The sequence below is a fragment of the Podarcis muralis genome, chromosome 2 (genome assembly GCF_964188315.1).
Source record: "Podarcis muralis chromosome 2, rPodMur119.hap1.1, whole genome shotgun sequence".
In the NCBI taxonomy this organism is placed as follows: Eukaryota; Metazoa; Chordata; class Lepidosauria; order Squamata; family Lacertidae; genus Podarcis; species Podarcis muralis.
Window position 1 is genome coordinate 99586829 of NC_135656.1, and position 14277 is coordinate 99601105.

The 14277-nt window shown below is 46.1% G+C and overlaps 1 protein-coding gene across 7 annotated transcripts in view; it reads left to right on the forward strand.

Annotated features, from left to right (window-relative positions):
- The window catches only part of ADAMTS9 (ADAM metallopeptidase with thrombospondin type 1 motif 9), a 136751-nt gene that overhangs the window by 55629 nt on the left and 66845 nt on the right, over positions 1 to 14277 (forward strand). For all 7 annotated transcript variants that reach the window (XR_003705384.2, XM_028719490.2, XM_028719491.2 and 4 more), the window contains exons 17-22: positions 1089 to 1252; positions 1359 to 1488; positions 4929 to 5055; positions 8721 to 8931; positions 9872 to 10036; positions 11632 to 11796. Coding sequence is in view for 6 of the 7 variants with exons in the window: in XM_028719490.2 (XP_028575323.2) it covers positions 1089 to 1252; positions 1359 to 1488; positions 4929 to 5055; positions 8721 to 8931; positions 9872 to 10036; positions 11632 to 11796 (962 nt within the window). In the remaining variant the exon portion in view is untranslated. The remainder of the gene's footprint in view (positions 1 to 1088; positions 1253 to 1358; positions 1489 to 4928; positions 5056 to 8720; positions 8932 to 9871; positions 10037 to 11631; positions 11797 to 14277) is intronic.

The window sequence follows — 14277 nt, forward strand, 5'->3', positions numbered from 1 at the left end:
CTCCGTATTGCCTATGCAGCAGCTCTCCAGGATTTCTGATAGGACTTTATCCACTCCCAACTTGGGAGGTGCCTGGGATTGAACCTAGAACCTTCTGAATGCAAAGTGGCTGCTCTACCGCTGAGCCATGGTCCTTCCTTATACCACTGAGCTGCAACCCTGGCTGGAGATGCAGGGCATCAAACCTGGAATCTTTCCAAGCAGAGCATGTGCAAGCGCTATGCCAGCTGCATCTTGCATTCAGGGACTTCAGTAGCTCCTTAACAAACAGGGCCAGCCAGTGCCCACAACAACCCTTTGACAACTACTCGGTTGCAGCAGCCAAAGAACAAAATGTGGTGCAATCACCTTTGCCTTGCCTGAGTTGCAGTGACTGACTGAATTGGTCTCTACTGTTGCTTACCTGAAGAACAGCCTTTAGTAGGGGCTAATTATTTCGGGATTTCCAACTATTTGGTGGATTTGTGCTGATTTTCCAAGTCATTGTTTAGGGGTAGTAGGGAAGCCTTTTTGGACTTTGGCCTGTATTGCCAAGGTGGAAAGCTGTCAGGGGTTAGGCTGCAGTAAGTGGGAGAACTAGACACACACACACACACACACACACACACACACTTGTATCCCCAGTGAGATCACAACATGGAGAAGTAGCTCCCATCATTGTACAAATGAGGTCAAGTATGGGAGCATGGGGACACCAGCGCTGCAAGGAATTCAACTTGAATTTGAATTTGACTTGGTTTATGTTTTCCTGTCTGCCAGGTTTCATTATATTGACAGCCTGATACTTTTGTATTAATCTAGTTGCTTTTGGTTTTGCTGTTGGCTGCTTTGGGCTTCTGTCAGGAAGGGACAGTGAGACAGAAGCAATAAAGGGAACAAAATGAATAAGGAGTACATAAATCAGTGCAGGCGGTCTCTGGTTCCCTCCCAGTCTTGTTCTGTCTTGGTTGCTTCTGGAGATAGACATCCCCGAGTTCATTTTGAGCATTATGTAAATTAGATGGCTTTCGAATAACCTCCTTTCTTATCTAGGCAAGCAGATTACGCTGATTCCGTGTGCCTGCTTGTTGTTCTTTCTATCTGCACAGCATTGTCGAGTAACGAAGGCTTCATATTAAACGGAGACTACGTTGTCAGCATGTTTAAGAAGGAAATCAAAGTTGGAAATGCGGTGATAGAATACAGCGGCTCAGACACCCCCGTTGAAAGGATCAATTCTACATACCGTATTGACCAAGAAATAGTTCTTCAGGTTAGAAACAGCTCGCTTTAAAATGAAAACCTCATAAATACTGTTCTTCTAAATTGTAATAGCTGAGATAATTCTTTTCACCTTATGCTTTTCTCCTCCCTCTTAGGTTTTATCAGTGGGTAATTTATATAACCCTGATGTTCGATACACATTCAATATCCCCATTGAAGATAAACCTCAGCAGTTTTATTGGAATATCTATGGCCCTTGGCAGCACTGCAGTAAACTATGCCAAGGTATGTGGTCTTAGGGGGGGGGGGGTTATTTTAAAAAATCATCATCATTATCACCATCATCTTCTGTATTTAATGCTTTATCTTCGATTCTGGTGGTGATGACAACTATGCTTCTCTTGTCTGCCTTTAGCTTCTGATAAAATTCAAGCAATTTTGTTTTCCGAGAACTGTCATAGTGGAATGATGCATACTATCTGCAAGTCACTTGATAATGCTGAGGCCCCTCCTTAACACTTCAGATTTCTTGCTTCCTCCACAGACTAATGGCTGACCATTCTGCTGGCAGGTGGCTCCTTATCTTACCCTGCTCAAGGTGAAGCGATAGCATAAATGGTTAAGCGTGTGCAAGTAGACACTGCAGTTTTGCTTGCAGAAATCTGAGCCCCACTTTGGCTCTGTCCAAAGGCAGCTCGGGCTGCTAAGTGAAGCGTATGGAACGGAACGTGTTTTGTTTCATCCTGGTGTCCACCTGTCTTTAGAGCATCGTGCAGACTGTTCTGCTATTGGAGATTACACAGTTGATCGTAAGAGTGGGGTGGAAGAAGTGAAAGCAGGAGCAGGAATGGGTTGCTTCTCCTTGAACAACATCCAAATGATGTATGAATCAGCCCCAGCTCCTACAACATCTGAGCAATGTAACTACTGCCCGTAGCCATGATAGGTTTCACTACTATATGAACCTATTTGTGCATACTTTCTACTGATCTTTAGAGGTTTAGAAATGTTTTTAAATGAATGAATTCCCCCTGCCCCTACAATTAATTTAGATAGCCCTTGGTTAGCTCAGTGGGTAATAATAATAATAATAAAAAATTTTATTTATATCCCGCCCTCCCCAGCCAAAGCTGGGCTCAGGGCGGCTAACAACAAACAAAATAATCCAACATTCTAAAAACATTCATTATAAAATTAATTAGATCAAATTAAAATCAAATTAATGGCAACCATCAAGCAAAATTCTGTGCAGATTGCCAGAGGAGGGGGTCAGGCTGCGCCCTGACCAAAGGCCTGGTGGAACAGCTCTGAGTGTGATTCTCCTAATCTCAGGGTTGTGGGTTTGAGCCCCATGTTGGGCAAAAGATTCTTGCTTTGTTTGTGACCTCCTGGTCACTTTCAACTCTGTGATCCCATGATTTTAATTTGCAATGTGGAACATAGGAAGCTGGCTCATATAGTTACTGGCAGGGGCTCTCCAAGGGGTTCAGAAAGGCGTCTTCCCCAGACCTACCTACAGATGACAGGGATTGAACCTGCACAGCAAGAGTGGGGAACCTTTGGCCCTCCAGATGTTTGCTGAACTACAACTCCCATAAGCCCTAGCAAGCACGGCCAAGGGCCAGGGAGGATGGGAGTTGCAGTTCAGCACACATTCGGTGGCCCAGAGGTTCCCCCTCTGCCCCTGTGAGGAGCTGTCAAGGCTGAGCCATAAGCAACTGTGAGAAATGATCCAAAGTTAGGGAAACAAAGGGCAGCAAGTCAGAACTGAGGATCATGCAGAAAAAGAGCCAGGGAAACCTCGTCACTCAGGAGAGATCCAGGTCCCTATAGGAAGTCTTTTATACCACTTCCTGTCCAAGAGGCCAGCCTGAATTGGCAGAGCCAGTCCAGAGCCACGTTCCTGCTAGAGACAGGTACCAGGCTGCAGTTCTGATAACTCACAACCCAGAGTGCGCAGATCTGGCCCTGAAAGCTCCAGATAAGAAAGTCTTCATTAGTCTAGTTTTTCAGCTAGGAAACTGAAACTGAGAGATAGCGACTCGCCCAAAGCCATGCAATGAGTCCATGACAAGTTTCCCATGGAAGACTAGCACTCTATTTCCTGGACCACTCTGGCTCTCACTGTGAAGTCAGAAATCCTGCTTCCTTGGTGAGTGGCATTGGAGGGCATGGTAAGTGCCTGTATTGAAAGAACTGCTAATGAGCAGCTCAGCAGGGCGGCAAACAATTTGGCAAAGAAACACTTGTTGAATTGTGAAGGACCCTGCTTGTCTTGATAGCCTACTTGCCTTTTCCAGCATTGTGGTTCTCTAAACCCCATCTTGAAGGCTGTATTTTCTTTGTCAGCACCACAAATTGGACTTGCTCACAGAAAGGTCTATCCCCCTGTCGACAGTGCTTTTTCACAGGTTCTGGCTGTCCCTCTTTAGCTGGAAACACAAGTTCTTCCCAGGATACCAAGCAAAGTCACCCCAACCTCTTCTGGCCTAGCATAATCAGCCATTAGCTGCATCCTCTTTTCACAGCCAGGTACACAGCAACTGCATCTTGGGAAGAGCACTGAATACTCCAGGGCTCAGGATGCATAAACAAAACGGCCTGCAGTTTACTGAGAATGAAAGATCTAAATCTTGGTAGTCAGGATAACTAGATGTCAAGATGTATACAGAGCAAGTAGAATGAATTATGGACACTGGCCGAAGCATTCTTTTCCATTTACTTTACTAGACAGAAACTCCAGCATTGGTGCAACCATTCACTATTACAAATTGGCCATTTTGGCCTTAATGAGATGTGGAACAGGATCTATCTTAACAAAGAGGCCTGTCATACCCAGGCCTCTCTTTGTCATTAACCAAGCCTCAAAGCATAGTACTGTAAACAGAATCTTGCTTCTTGAAGGCAGCATTTGAGTTCGGATAGCCACCAAGGCAGAAATCAAGGTCTCCAATACATTCAGTCTTTAACAACCAAAATAAGTCTTGAAGCCATTGTCCTACATTTCAGCAGGGGTGGAGAACCTATGTCATGCCAGATGTTGTTGGATTCCAGCTCCCATTGGTGGCCAGTGCAGATGGATTATGAGAGTCGTGGTCCAGTAATGTAAAGGACACAGGAGAGGCCTAATGTGATGCCCTAACAAAGGACAAAAAGAATGAGGAGTTAAAACTACAGCTGAAGCAAAGTTTGTCAGACATCTTTCTGAGAAAATGTCTGAGGTTTTCGTTATCCTCACCCACCACAACCAAATAAAAGGCCACTTTTGTAATAGAATATTTCTCTGGATATTCTCTACAGCTGCCATCCTCCTGTCCTCCCTGCACACACACACCACCTGCAGTTATGCGGGACAGACACATTGTGGAACATGCAAAATGATGTCCTGGCTGCCAAAATAGTTGCTCCTGCTGTCACTTCCTTTCCTAACCAAGGGGGGTGGGAAAAAGCAGTGGTGCTTACTGTCATTGGTAATGGAGAGCATCGTTCCCCCAAACCTGGTCCTCCCAATTTGTCTGCCCACAAACAGGAAGGAGGCTTTCGAGAGACAATTTGCACACATATATAAAAAACTATATATAGGGCTTCGTTGAAGCGAGGCCTGTGTGCAGCCTGATGCAAGGACATGTAAACCAGTTTGTGGAAGACGAGCAGTGAAGTTTTGAGAAATAAGGGGTATGTATCTCTTTCTATAGGCTTCATAAAACTATGCTTTTCTATTTTAGGGGAACGAAAAAGGAAACTTGTTTGCACCCGAGAATCCGACCAGCTCACGGTATCTGACCAAAGATGTGATCGGATTCCCCAGCCGGACCCAGTAACTGAGTTGTGTAATACAAACTGTGAATTAAGGTATTGACACCCCTCTCCCCTGCCGCTGCCCCAAAGATAGTCTGTACATATGATGCATCATATATTTTAGGCCTTGTCTTCTTTCCTAACATCTGTGTTTTCATGGCAGATTTTTGCTAAAAATCAAAGTGTGCAGTGTTGAGGTTTTCCTTCACTTCTGGAGAGTCCGTTTCTGCTGCCCTTGCCTGAGCAGGGACGAGGGAAACATCCATACTTCTTGAAACAGTGCGCAAGCTGACACATAACTATCCTTCAAAATTTGGCATTCTCCAGATTTTGCAGTGCAATCCTCCCACACAAAAATGTGTGCGAAAATGCATTTCCTGTTGCTGAGAGTTGTCAGGTAGCCTGTTCTCTGAAAGGATAATAAGTGTCCCTATTTTAGACGGGGAGAGAGCACTTGCTCCCAGGAGTCTGTAGCCCATTGAGACTGGTAGGGCAGAAGGCAAGGGAGGCCAACAGTAGGTGGCGCCAGAGCCAATGACTGACAGGGCCAACTCATTCTAGTTTGGACCCCATCCTCCGGCAGCAAAACAGAGACTAAGGAAGAGGAAGATGACAGCTAGGGTCACCCCCTGGATTCGTTGTAGGTTGGAAGGCAGGCAGGTGTAGCCTGACTGGGGAAAGACTTAAGTTGGTGGAGCTATTGCCCATTCACTCTAATGGACCAACCTCCATTGTGTTTATTCTCTTTTTTTCCTTGAGAGCATCATAGTCCCATAGAACACAAATGATTCCTCCTGTTTCAGAACACTTAAGCTCCACAAACAAATGACAACAGTCTTTTTCTGTTTCGCTCCCCTCTCCAATTTTTCTCTCCCTTAGTTCTGCATCCATCTGGCAACCAGAATTGCATACACTCGAAAAAATCCCTATTTGTCATGGGACAGTCCCTTTTTTTCTGGCACTTGTCCTTGCCAGATCACACACACGCACAAACGTTTTGGCTTTGGGGAAGACTTAGGGGATGTCTTTTAGAGCATTGTGTTAGCAAGAACGCATCTTCATTCACTCCTCTTCCTCGTCACGTGCCCTCCCTTCATAATGGTCCACCCAGATAGTAAATGTTGCTGAATGTGCATTCATTCTAGAACAAGCACAGCCAGATCTTTTATGAGATTAAAACTCTGCTATGTATTCTTTGGTTGTTGTTTTAAAGAAACTTGTTATTGCAAGTTTACTAACCTTCTTTAAAAGCCAGTGCAGGACAGCATTGCTACACCTGCTCAGGACACTTGTCTTGGGCAGAGATATCCTTGGTATGGGAAATGAGCAGAACATTATTATTATTATTATCATCTTCATCATTATCATCATCATTATTACTTGCCCATCTGGCTGGGTTGCCAGCTTAAGTTAAGTAAGTCACCCCTGTAGCATACTCCATTCAGGAGCAGTTCTACTGCCGGAGGAGCTGGCCCAGTCCTGGCAGAGGGAAAACAAGGCTTTAAAATAGCATTGTGAGATTTACTCTACTCTGGAGTGTTTCATTCCATGCTCTCTTTACACAGTTCCGTCTGCCAGCCACTTACTTGTTAATGCAGTGGGCACGAGAGCCTGTTGATGGAAAAAAATCTTGTCTATCCAACAGCAACTGTTCCTTATTTCGTGGAAAGTTCTGTTCTTTAAGGAGCCTCTTCCAGTGAAAAGTAGCCCCACCTTCCTCTGTGTTCTGCACTTGCAGCTGGGGGGTGTTAAAATGTTTCCGAATGTGTTGCAGATGGCAGCGTAGAGGCCTGTAATGGCTGCTCCCGGGGTGTCAGAGTGTTCCTTCCGCTGGAGCATTGCATGCCATGCTCCGGTTTTGCCAAGGAGAGGAAGCGAGCAAAAGCTTCCAAACTTCGTGGCCGCCACACTTCCAGGGCAATGTCCGGTGGCTCCTGGCACTCTTTGTTGTTTGTGTGCTCTGTAGGCTCCTTCCCGAGGATTGTGAGATTACAGCACTAAGGTTGTTCTCTCCATGTGTCCGTAAAACACCAGCTCCTCACTGGAGAGGCTGCAATGTGAAGCAGTTCCATGGTTCAAAACCTTGTCCCACTGTATCAAACACTTTGTCTGTGTTTTTGCTCTGCTCCATTCTTTTGTATTTTGTGGTCTTCTACTCAGGCTTAAAGGGGATGTGGGTGGCGCTGTGGTCTAAACCACAGAGCCTAGAGCTTGCTGATCAGAAGGTCGGCGGTTCGAATCCCCGCCACGGGGTGAGCTCCCATTGTTCGGTCCCTAGCTCCTGTTGCTCAGTCCCTGCTCCTGCCAACCTAGCAGTTCGAAAGCACGTCAAGTGCAAGTAGATAAATAGGTACCACTCCAGCAGGAAGGTAAACGGCGTTTCTGTGCACTGCTCTGGTTTGCCAGAAGTGGCTTAGTCATGCTGGCCACATGACTCGGAAGCTGTCTGCGGACAAACACCGGCTCCCTCGGCCTGTAGAGCGAGATGAGCGCGCAACCCCAGAGTCATCCGCGACTGGACCTAATGGTCAAGCGTACCTTTACCTTTACTCATGCTTAAGGACAGGTTAATATGCAGTTGAAGGTGATGGATGAAGGACCCTGTGTGTGATAGGCAGGGGAGGGGTGCTCCCAGGGTGGGAGGCTGGGAGAAGAAAGGGAAGCTCCCAGGTGAGTGCTGGAAGGGCTCACCTCTCTCTGTCTGGGACAGGTTAAGATTTACCTGCAAAAGAGGACTTTGCATTCTTCCTTTCTTCTTCTTCCTTTGCTTTTGTTCAGGGTTTTTAAAAATTGTAACATGTTATGAAAGGTCTTAATAAAATATTGTTTATGTAAAAATAAGGGGGGGAAAGAGGGAACGTAGCCCTCAGTGGGGAAAAATGGTTGCTTGCTCCTGGAGCAGGCAATTACCAAGGCCCGAGGCTGGAATCTTTCCCAGCCTAAGGGGCACATTCCCTTCTGAACCATCTTCAGGGCCCATATGCCAGTGGTGGGTGGAGACGGGCAAAAGTGGGTGGAGCCAGATATGTAAATTTTGCATGGTAGACTAGTTTCTGTGTTCAGCCCTCTAATCCAGGCAAACAAGAGGTGTTAAAAGAACGCAAGGGCACATTATAGTCAGGCAGAAACACTCCAGGAGGGGATGAGACAAGACTGCCGAAAGCTGTGACTTTGGGTTCCAGCCTCAGACTCTGCCATTTCCATTTAGCAAAAAGTTCAGGTAGCAGGTGATGTGAAAGGTCTCCACCTAAGTCCCCCAAGAGCCACTGGCAGTCAGAGCAGGCAGTACCAGGCTACACGGACAATTAGTCTGCAGCTTCATAGAGGATTTTTTGCTTTTTGAGAATATAGTCATGTTTAAGATTGGACTGTAAGTCTTCTTTGGTTGAGGCTCAGTGGGAGAGGGTCTGCTTGCACGCAGAAGGACCCAGGTTCAAATCCTGACATCTCACAGAATCACAGAACTGTAATGTTGGAAAGAACCCACTAAGAGCCCTCTGCAGGAATTGAATCTCCAGGTAGGACTGGGAATGTTACGTGACTGAAACCTTGTAGAGCTGCTGACAGTCAGTACCGAGGAAATACTGAGCTGTGTGGACTCGTCTGACTTGGGTATACGGCAGCTTCCTATATTTCTGCTTCTCTTCTCTGTTTCAGGCTCATTTGTTGCTGTCTTGTCGCTGTTTTTTTCTTAACACGGTGCCCTTGGTTGTCCCTAGGTGGCACGTTGCGAGAAAGAGCGAATGCACTGCTCAGTGCGGATTGGGGTACCAGACACTGGAGATATCCTGCACAAAGTACAGCAAGCTGGAAGGGAAAATCGAGAAATTTGATGACCGGTACTGCAGTGGCATCCCCAAGCCAAGCTCTAGAGAAAAATGTTCTGCGGAATGTAACACTGGGGGGTGGCGCTATTCTGCCTGGACAGAAGTAAGTACTGCCACTTACTGTGGCTCCTTCCACTGATGCTTCTTTGTACTGAATGTGTCTGTGTGTGTGTACACACACACAGACAGACATATATGAAAAGGACAGGGCCTTCTCAGTTGTGATTCCCTGTCTGTGGAATGCTCTCTCCAGTGCAGTCCGCCTGGCTCCCAAACTGACATCTTTTTTGGCACCAGGTAAAGACTTACCCCCCACCCCCAGCTTTTGATGAACTGAGATGGTGTTGTTTTGTTGCCAGTGTGCCGCTAAACATTCTTGTAGCTGCTGGTGTGTGTGTGTGTGTTTGCACGACTCAGTTAATGACGAAATGTTTTTGATTTTAAACATGTTGTTAGTCAACTGGAGGCTAGCAAGCCAAATAGCAATAATTTAATATTGTAAGTTTGTTAGGTTGCATACAGTGTACAGAAGTGAAAGGGGCTCATCATTTTCACCGCTTCCTAGAATGGATAAATTGGGTCAGCAACCTTTTTTCAGCCATGGGCCGGTCCACAATCCCTCAGACCATGTGGTGGGCCGGACTATATTTTGAAAAATAATAATGAGCAAATTCCTATGCCCCACAAATAACCCAGAGATGCATTTTAAATAAAAGGACACCTTCTACTCATGTAAAAACACACTGATTCCTGGACCGTCTGTGGGCTGGATTTAGAAGGTGATTTAGACCTTAGGTTGCCTACCCCTGTGATAAAACCTTTTGGAGACCAAACTTAAGAACATTCCCCCGGTTGCTTAAAATTGGGGAGAACTATTCATTATAGATAGGATTTTCTGAAACGAGAGTTTTCTGAAACCTCGTTTTTTCTGAACTACCTCCTGGCACTCCCTGACAAATGGGAGCTCATCACTCCTGACCTGAGGCAAGCGGGGAGTGGGCCTTTCTGCTGCTGTCTGCTGACTCTGCTTTTCTTCCTTCCAGTGCTCCAAGAGCTGTGGGGCTGGCACAAAGAGGCGCCGAGCTGTCTGCATGAACACCTTCAACGACGTCCTGGAGGACAGTAAATGCAGCCAGCAGGAGAAGGTGACCGTGCAGCGATGCAACGAGCTCTCGTGCCCACAGTGGAAGACCGGCGATTGGTCAGAAGTAAGGAGCTTTTTGCGTCAAAGGTGTAAACAGCACGGTAGATTTTGATCACAGGAAAGCTGCAGTGCAGTAATGTCAGAAGGACCCCGAATCAGTTTGCCACCATCATTAGGAAAAGCTGTGCATGCTTCTTTCTCCCTTTTCCTTTCCTTCTCAGCAAGTCTGAGATTTACTTTGTTCACACCCTCCTCCTTGATTAGTGAGGGATGGTAGTCAAGTTCCAATCCTTAATTCCAGGTTGGAATTATCCCTCACCACCTAGAGATAATGCCTTAGAATCTGAAGCCCAGTGGAAAGCCCATTGAACCTTTTCCTGAATGGTAGCTGCTGCATGTGGCAAGCCATTTTGTGTTACATGTTTGCAGGTCTAACTAAAACATCATATCTTGTGGACCTTTCTGGTTTTCAAGGTTTGTGGGATCAATAGTTGCACTCACAGACACAAAAAAAATAATCGAGTTGGATTGCAAACGTAACCCTATACATGTCTTCAGTGAGACTTAGTGCCAGGTAAGTGCTGAGGATTATAGCCTAAATTAGTTGCAGTTTAGTCCAGCATTGAGAAACTTCTGGCCCATGGGCCTAATTAGGGCTGTGAGACCTCTGAATTTAGTCTGTGGGGCCATTTTGGGCAAACCACTGCTAACAGTTGTGAAACATGAGTTACAGAGACCTGTTATCTCCAATATAAGCTCTAAAATCGGAGATAAAAAATCTCTTATCCATAATCTTGGAGCTAAGCACCATTGCAATAAGATAAGCTTCTATCTGATCTTAATGGTGTCAGACTACAGCGCTAAGATGAGATCAGCCACTTCCTGTTGTTTGAAAGGCAGTAAGAAGGAGAAAAGGGCAGGAGGCAGGAAAATCCTATGCCTGCTCGTTGAAGGGCAGCAGAAAAGGGTTTTCCCTGGTGTTAGAACTGCAGTGCTATATCAGGTTAAATCCAGACTAAGTTAATCAGGCTTTTAACTCAATGATACAAGTTAGTCATGATTTCAATGGGACTAAAGCAGGGGTGAGATCTGGAAGTGACCCACCTCCCATTTTGACATGTGGGAGAGGCTTTAATCCCATTGAAGTCACAACTAACTGGAATGGTTGTCTATTTAGGATGAAGGCAGTGCAGTTGTGGGTTTGTGAAGGGAGACTGCTATCAAGTTCTGGGAGTGGCTGTGGAGGACAGAGACACCTTCCACTGCTTTGCTCCGGGAAAAACTGCTCTTTAGCGCAAACAGGCTTTGAGCTAAAGAGTACGCTTTTCCTGGGAAAGGGACAAGGGGAAACCACTCGGAACCATGCTTTCTAGGCATGGGACAAGTGGACCTGTGCTGCAGGTCCATCCATTCTGCAACCAGTCCTGCATATTTGGCAGCTCTTCCTTGGTCCCTTATAGCTGTCTGCAGACAAACGCCAGCTCCCTCGGCTCCTAGCTATTAGCAGAGGCCAGAGTTCACTGTCCTTCAGTTCCAATGTCCCAGGGGCAACTGCATAAAATCCTTACCAATCTTACTTAGCTTTCCAGTGATTGTTGCACTGGCTTTGGATGAGCCGCTGCTTATGCATGCCTAAAGCTTGCCCTTTCCTTCCTTTAGTGCTTGGTAACCTGTGGGAAAGGGCACAAACACCGCCAGATCTGGTGCCAGTTTGGAGGAGACCGATTGAATGACAGGCTTTGCCATCCCGAGAGCAAACCAGTTTCCGTGCAAAGTTGTCAGCAACAGGAGTGTGCCGCATGGCAAGTAGGACCCTGGGGCCAGGTATTTGAAGCCATTCTTCTCATTTTTACTGCTATGGGGCTTTTCATGGACTCCAGCAGATGTTGTTTTGGGGTGGTGTTTTTAAAAAATGCAGGCTCTTTGTCATGACTTCTGTCCCAGCACCCAAAAGAGAGGCTCAAGGCTTCCAATGGTACAGGTGGAGCCACAGGTGCAGCTGCAGAATGCAACTTTTTGTTACTTGGACAAATAGCCTATGGATGAACACAGATAAAATATTCGTAGAGCAACGTGGCTGGTTAACTTCCTGGGACACCCAACTGGTTAACTTTCTGGGACAACCAACGTGGCTGCTTAACTTCCCATTGGATAACTTCCCGGGCCTCACCCAGATTCCTCCCTTCCATCTCTGGACCACTTTTGCAGTTCCTTTGGAAACATTTATGTTTCTTTAAAATCAGGTGTTGTACATATAAACTGATGAATGTTTCTTTGGGTGGGCTTTTGCATTTTTTACATCTGGGAGCCTCCAGGAGGAGGAACAAGACTTTGAGCTTACTGAATTATTTCATTTATATCCTGCTTTTCCTTGGGGGAGCTCAAGGCAACGTTCATGGCTCCAGTTCCCATTTTACCTTCACAATTGCCCTAGGTTAAGCAAAGAACAAGAGTGAGTGACCCAGCAAGCGGTGATTTGGAGCCACATCTAGCCCGGCATCCATGCTGCTCCACCACAATTACTCATAATGTAAACCAGAGGGGAGCCAGCCTCATGCCGCTGTTGAAGTGCTGCGCCTTCTCTTTAAATATTTACATCCATTGCCGTCTTATGTTTATCACAGAAATGGAGGCTCTTGGCCTTAGCTCGCTTGCTGACCATAATAATAAAGTGTTCTTGGACTTCCAAAGAACTCATGCCTTCTGCTGAATCAGACTGTGGGTATTTTAGACCAGCGTTGTTAGTGCAGACTTGCAGTCCACCACTTAATGTGCTCTCAGGGAGAGGTGGTTCCCAGCCTGGATACCAGTTGGCAAGGATCCCTATACAGTGGTACCTCGGGTTAAGTACTTAATTCGTTCCGGAGGTCCGTACTTAACCTGAAACTGTTCTTAACCTGAAGCACCACTTTAGCTAATGGGGCCTCCTGCTGCCGCCACGCTGCCAGAGCACGATTTCTGTTCTCATCCTGAAGCAAAGTTCTTAACCTGAAGCACTATTTCTGGGTTAGCAGAGTATGTAACCTGAAGCGTATGTAACCCGAGGTACCACTGTACACTGAAATCGTGCTCCGGCGGTGCAGCGGCAGCAGGAGGCCCCATTAGCTAAAGTGGTGCTTCAGGTTAAGAACAGTTTCAGGTTAAGTATGGACCTCCGGAACGAATTAAGTACTTAACCTGAGGTACCACTGTACATGCAAAGCATACAGTAATGGTGGCACAGAGCAGCAGCACTCATTTCCCAGAAGGCGTGCCAGTGCTTCTTACTGGTGGGGAGAGAAGGGTAAGGTGGCGGGTAGGATGGCATGGTGCAGGTGCGTCTGCAGAACCACCGGTGTGCTTGCACCGCACCAACCTCCCTGCTACCTCAGGCCTCCCTGGAAAGCAGCACTGAAGCTCCACCCCACCTTGTGAGCCGCTGCTGAAAGTCCATCGCTCTGCAATGCAGCTGTGATCCTGAAAGCAAGTAATTTAGCTAAGAATAAGCACTGGAAAGGAAAGGCAGGTTTTGATAAATTCTGCTTTAGAGCTGGCTTTAAGGATCCTTTAAAAAAAAACAACCCACACGGACACAACTTTTTGTGTTGACCTTTTCCTTTTTAACAATACATCATACACAGAATGAGAACTTCCAAGCAATCTGTCGGAGAGACTTCATTTGCCGTCTCCAGTGCAGCAACAGCTCTTATCTAATTATACTTTCAAAACAAGTAAATGAATAAACCTGTCCAGACCACACAAACTTCTCTTCAGCCGGTCATGCCTTCCTGTCATGATCGTGTTCTATTAAGGTTGTTGCAGGAGTCAATCGGTAAAGAAATGTGACAGAGATTATGCGAGGCTCGTAATCCACAGTATGGTAAATGATTTAAACACTTGCACATGTATATTTGAAGGGAATAAATGAAGCATGGAAGATTCCAGCGGAAGCAGAGCATTTTAACCGTTTGACCTAATTTTAAATGGAAGCGACTGAAGAAGGAGAAAGGGCTCTTTTTTATATTTTAAATCACTCTGGATTTGGCCAAAGAAGTTAGGTGCTTTGAACTTCCTTGCCTCTTTTTAATGCATTTAGAACTAAGGCAGGTACATTATGAAGCCTGGGACACAGGGCATATATTTGAACTGGTTTGATATTAATTCCCTCTCTGTGGGAAACTATAGAGGCAGGCTGGGGTTTTCTGTGTCCTATAAAAACTATAGTTCCATCTTTTGGCAATCACAAAAGCACGTTCCTCCTGCTATAGGTGTCTAGTTGGCCACTGTGAAACAGGATGCTGGACCAGATTGGCTTTTGGCCTGATT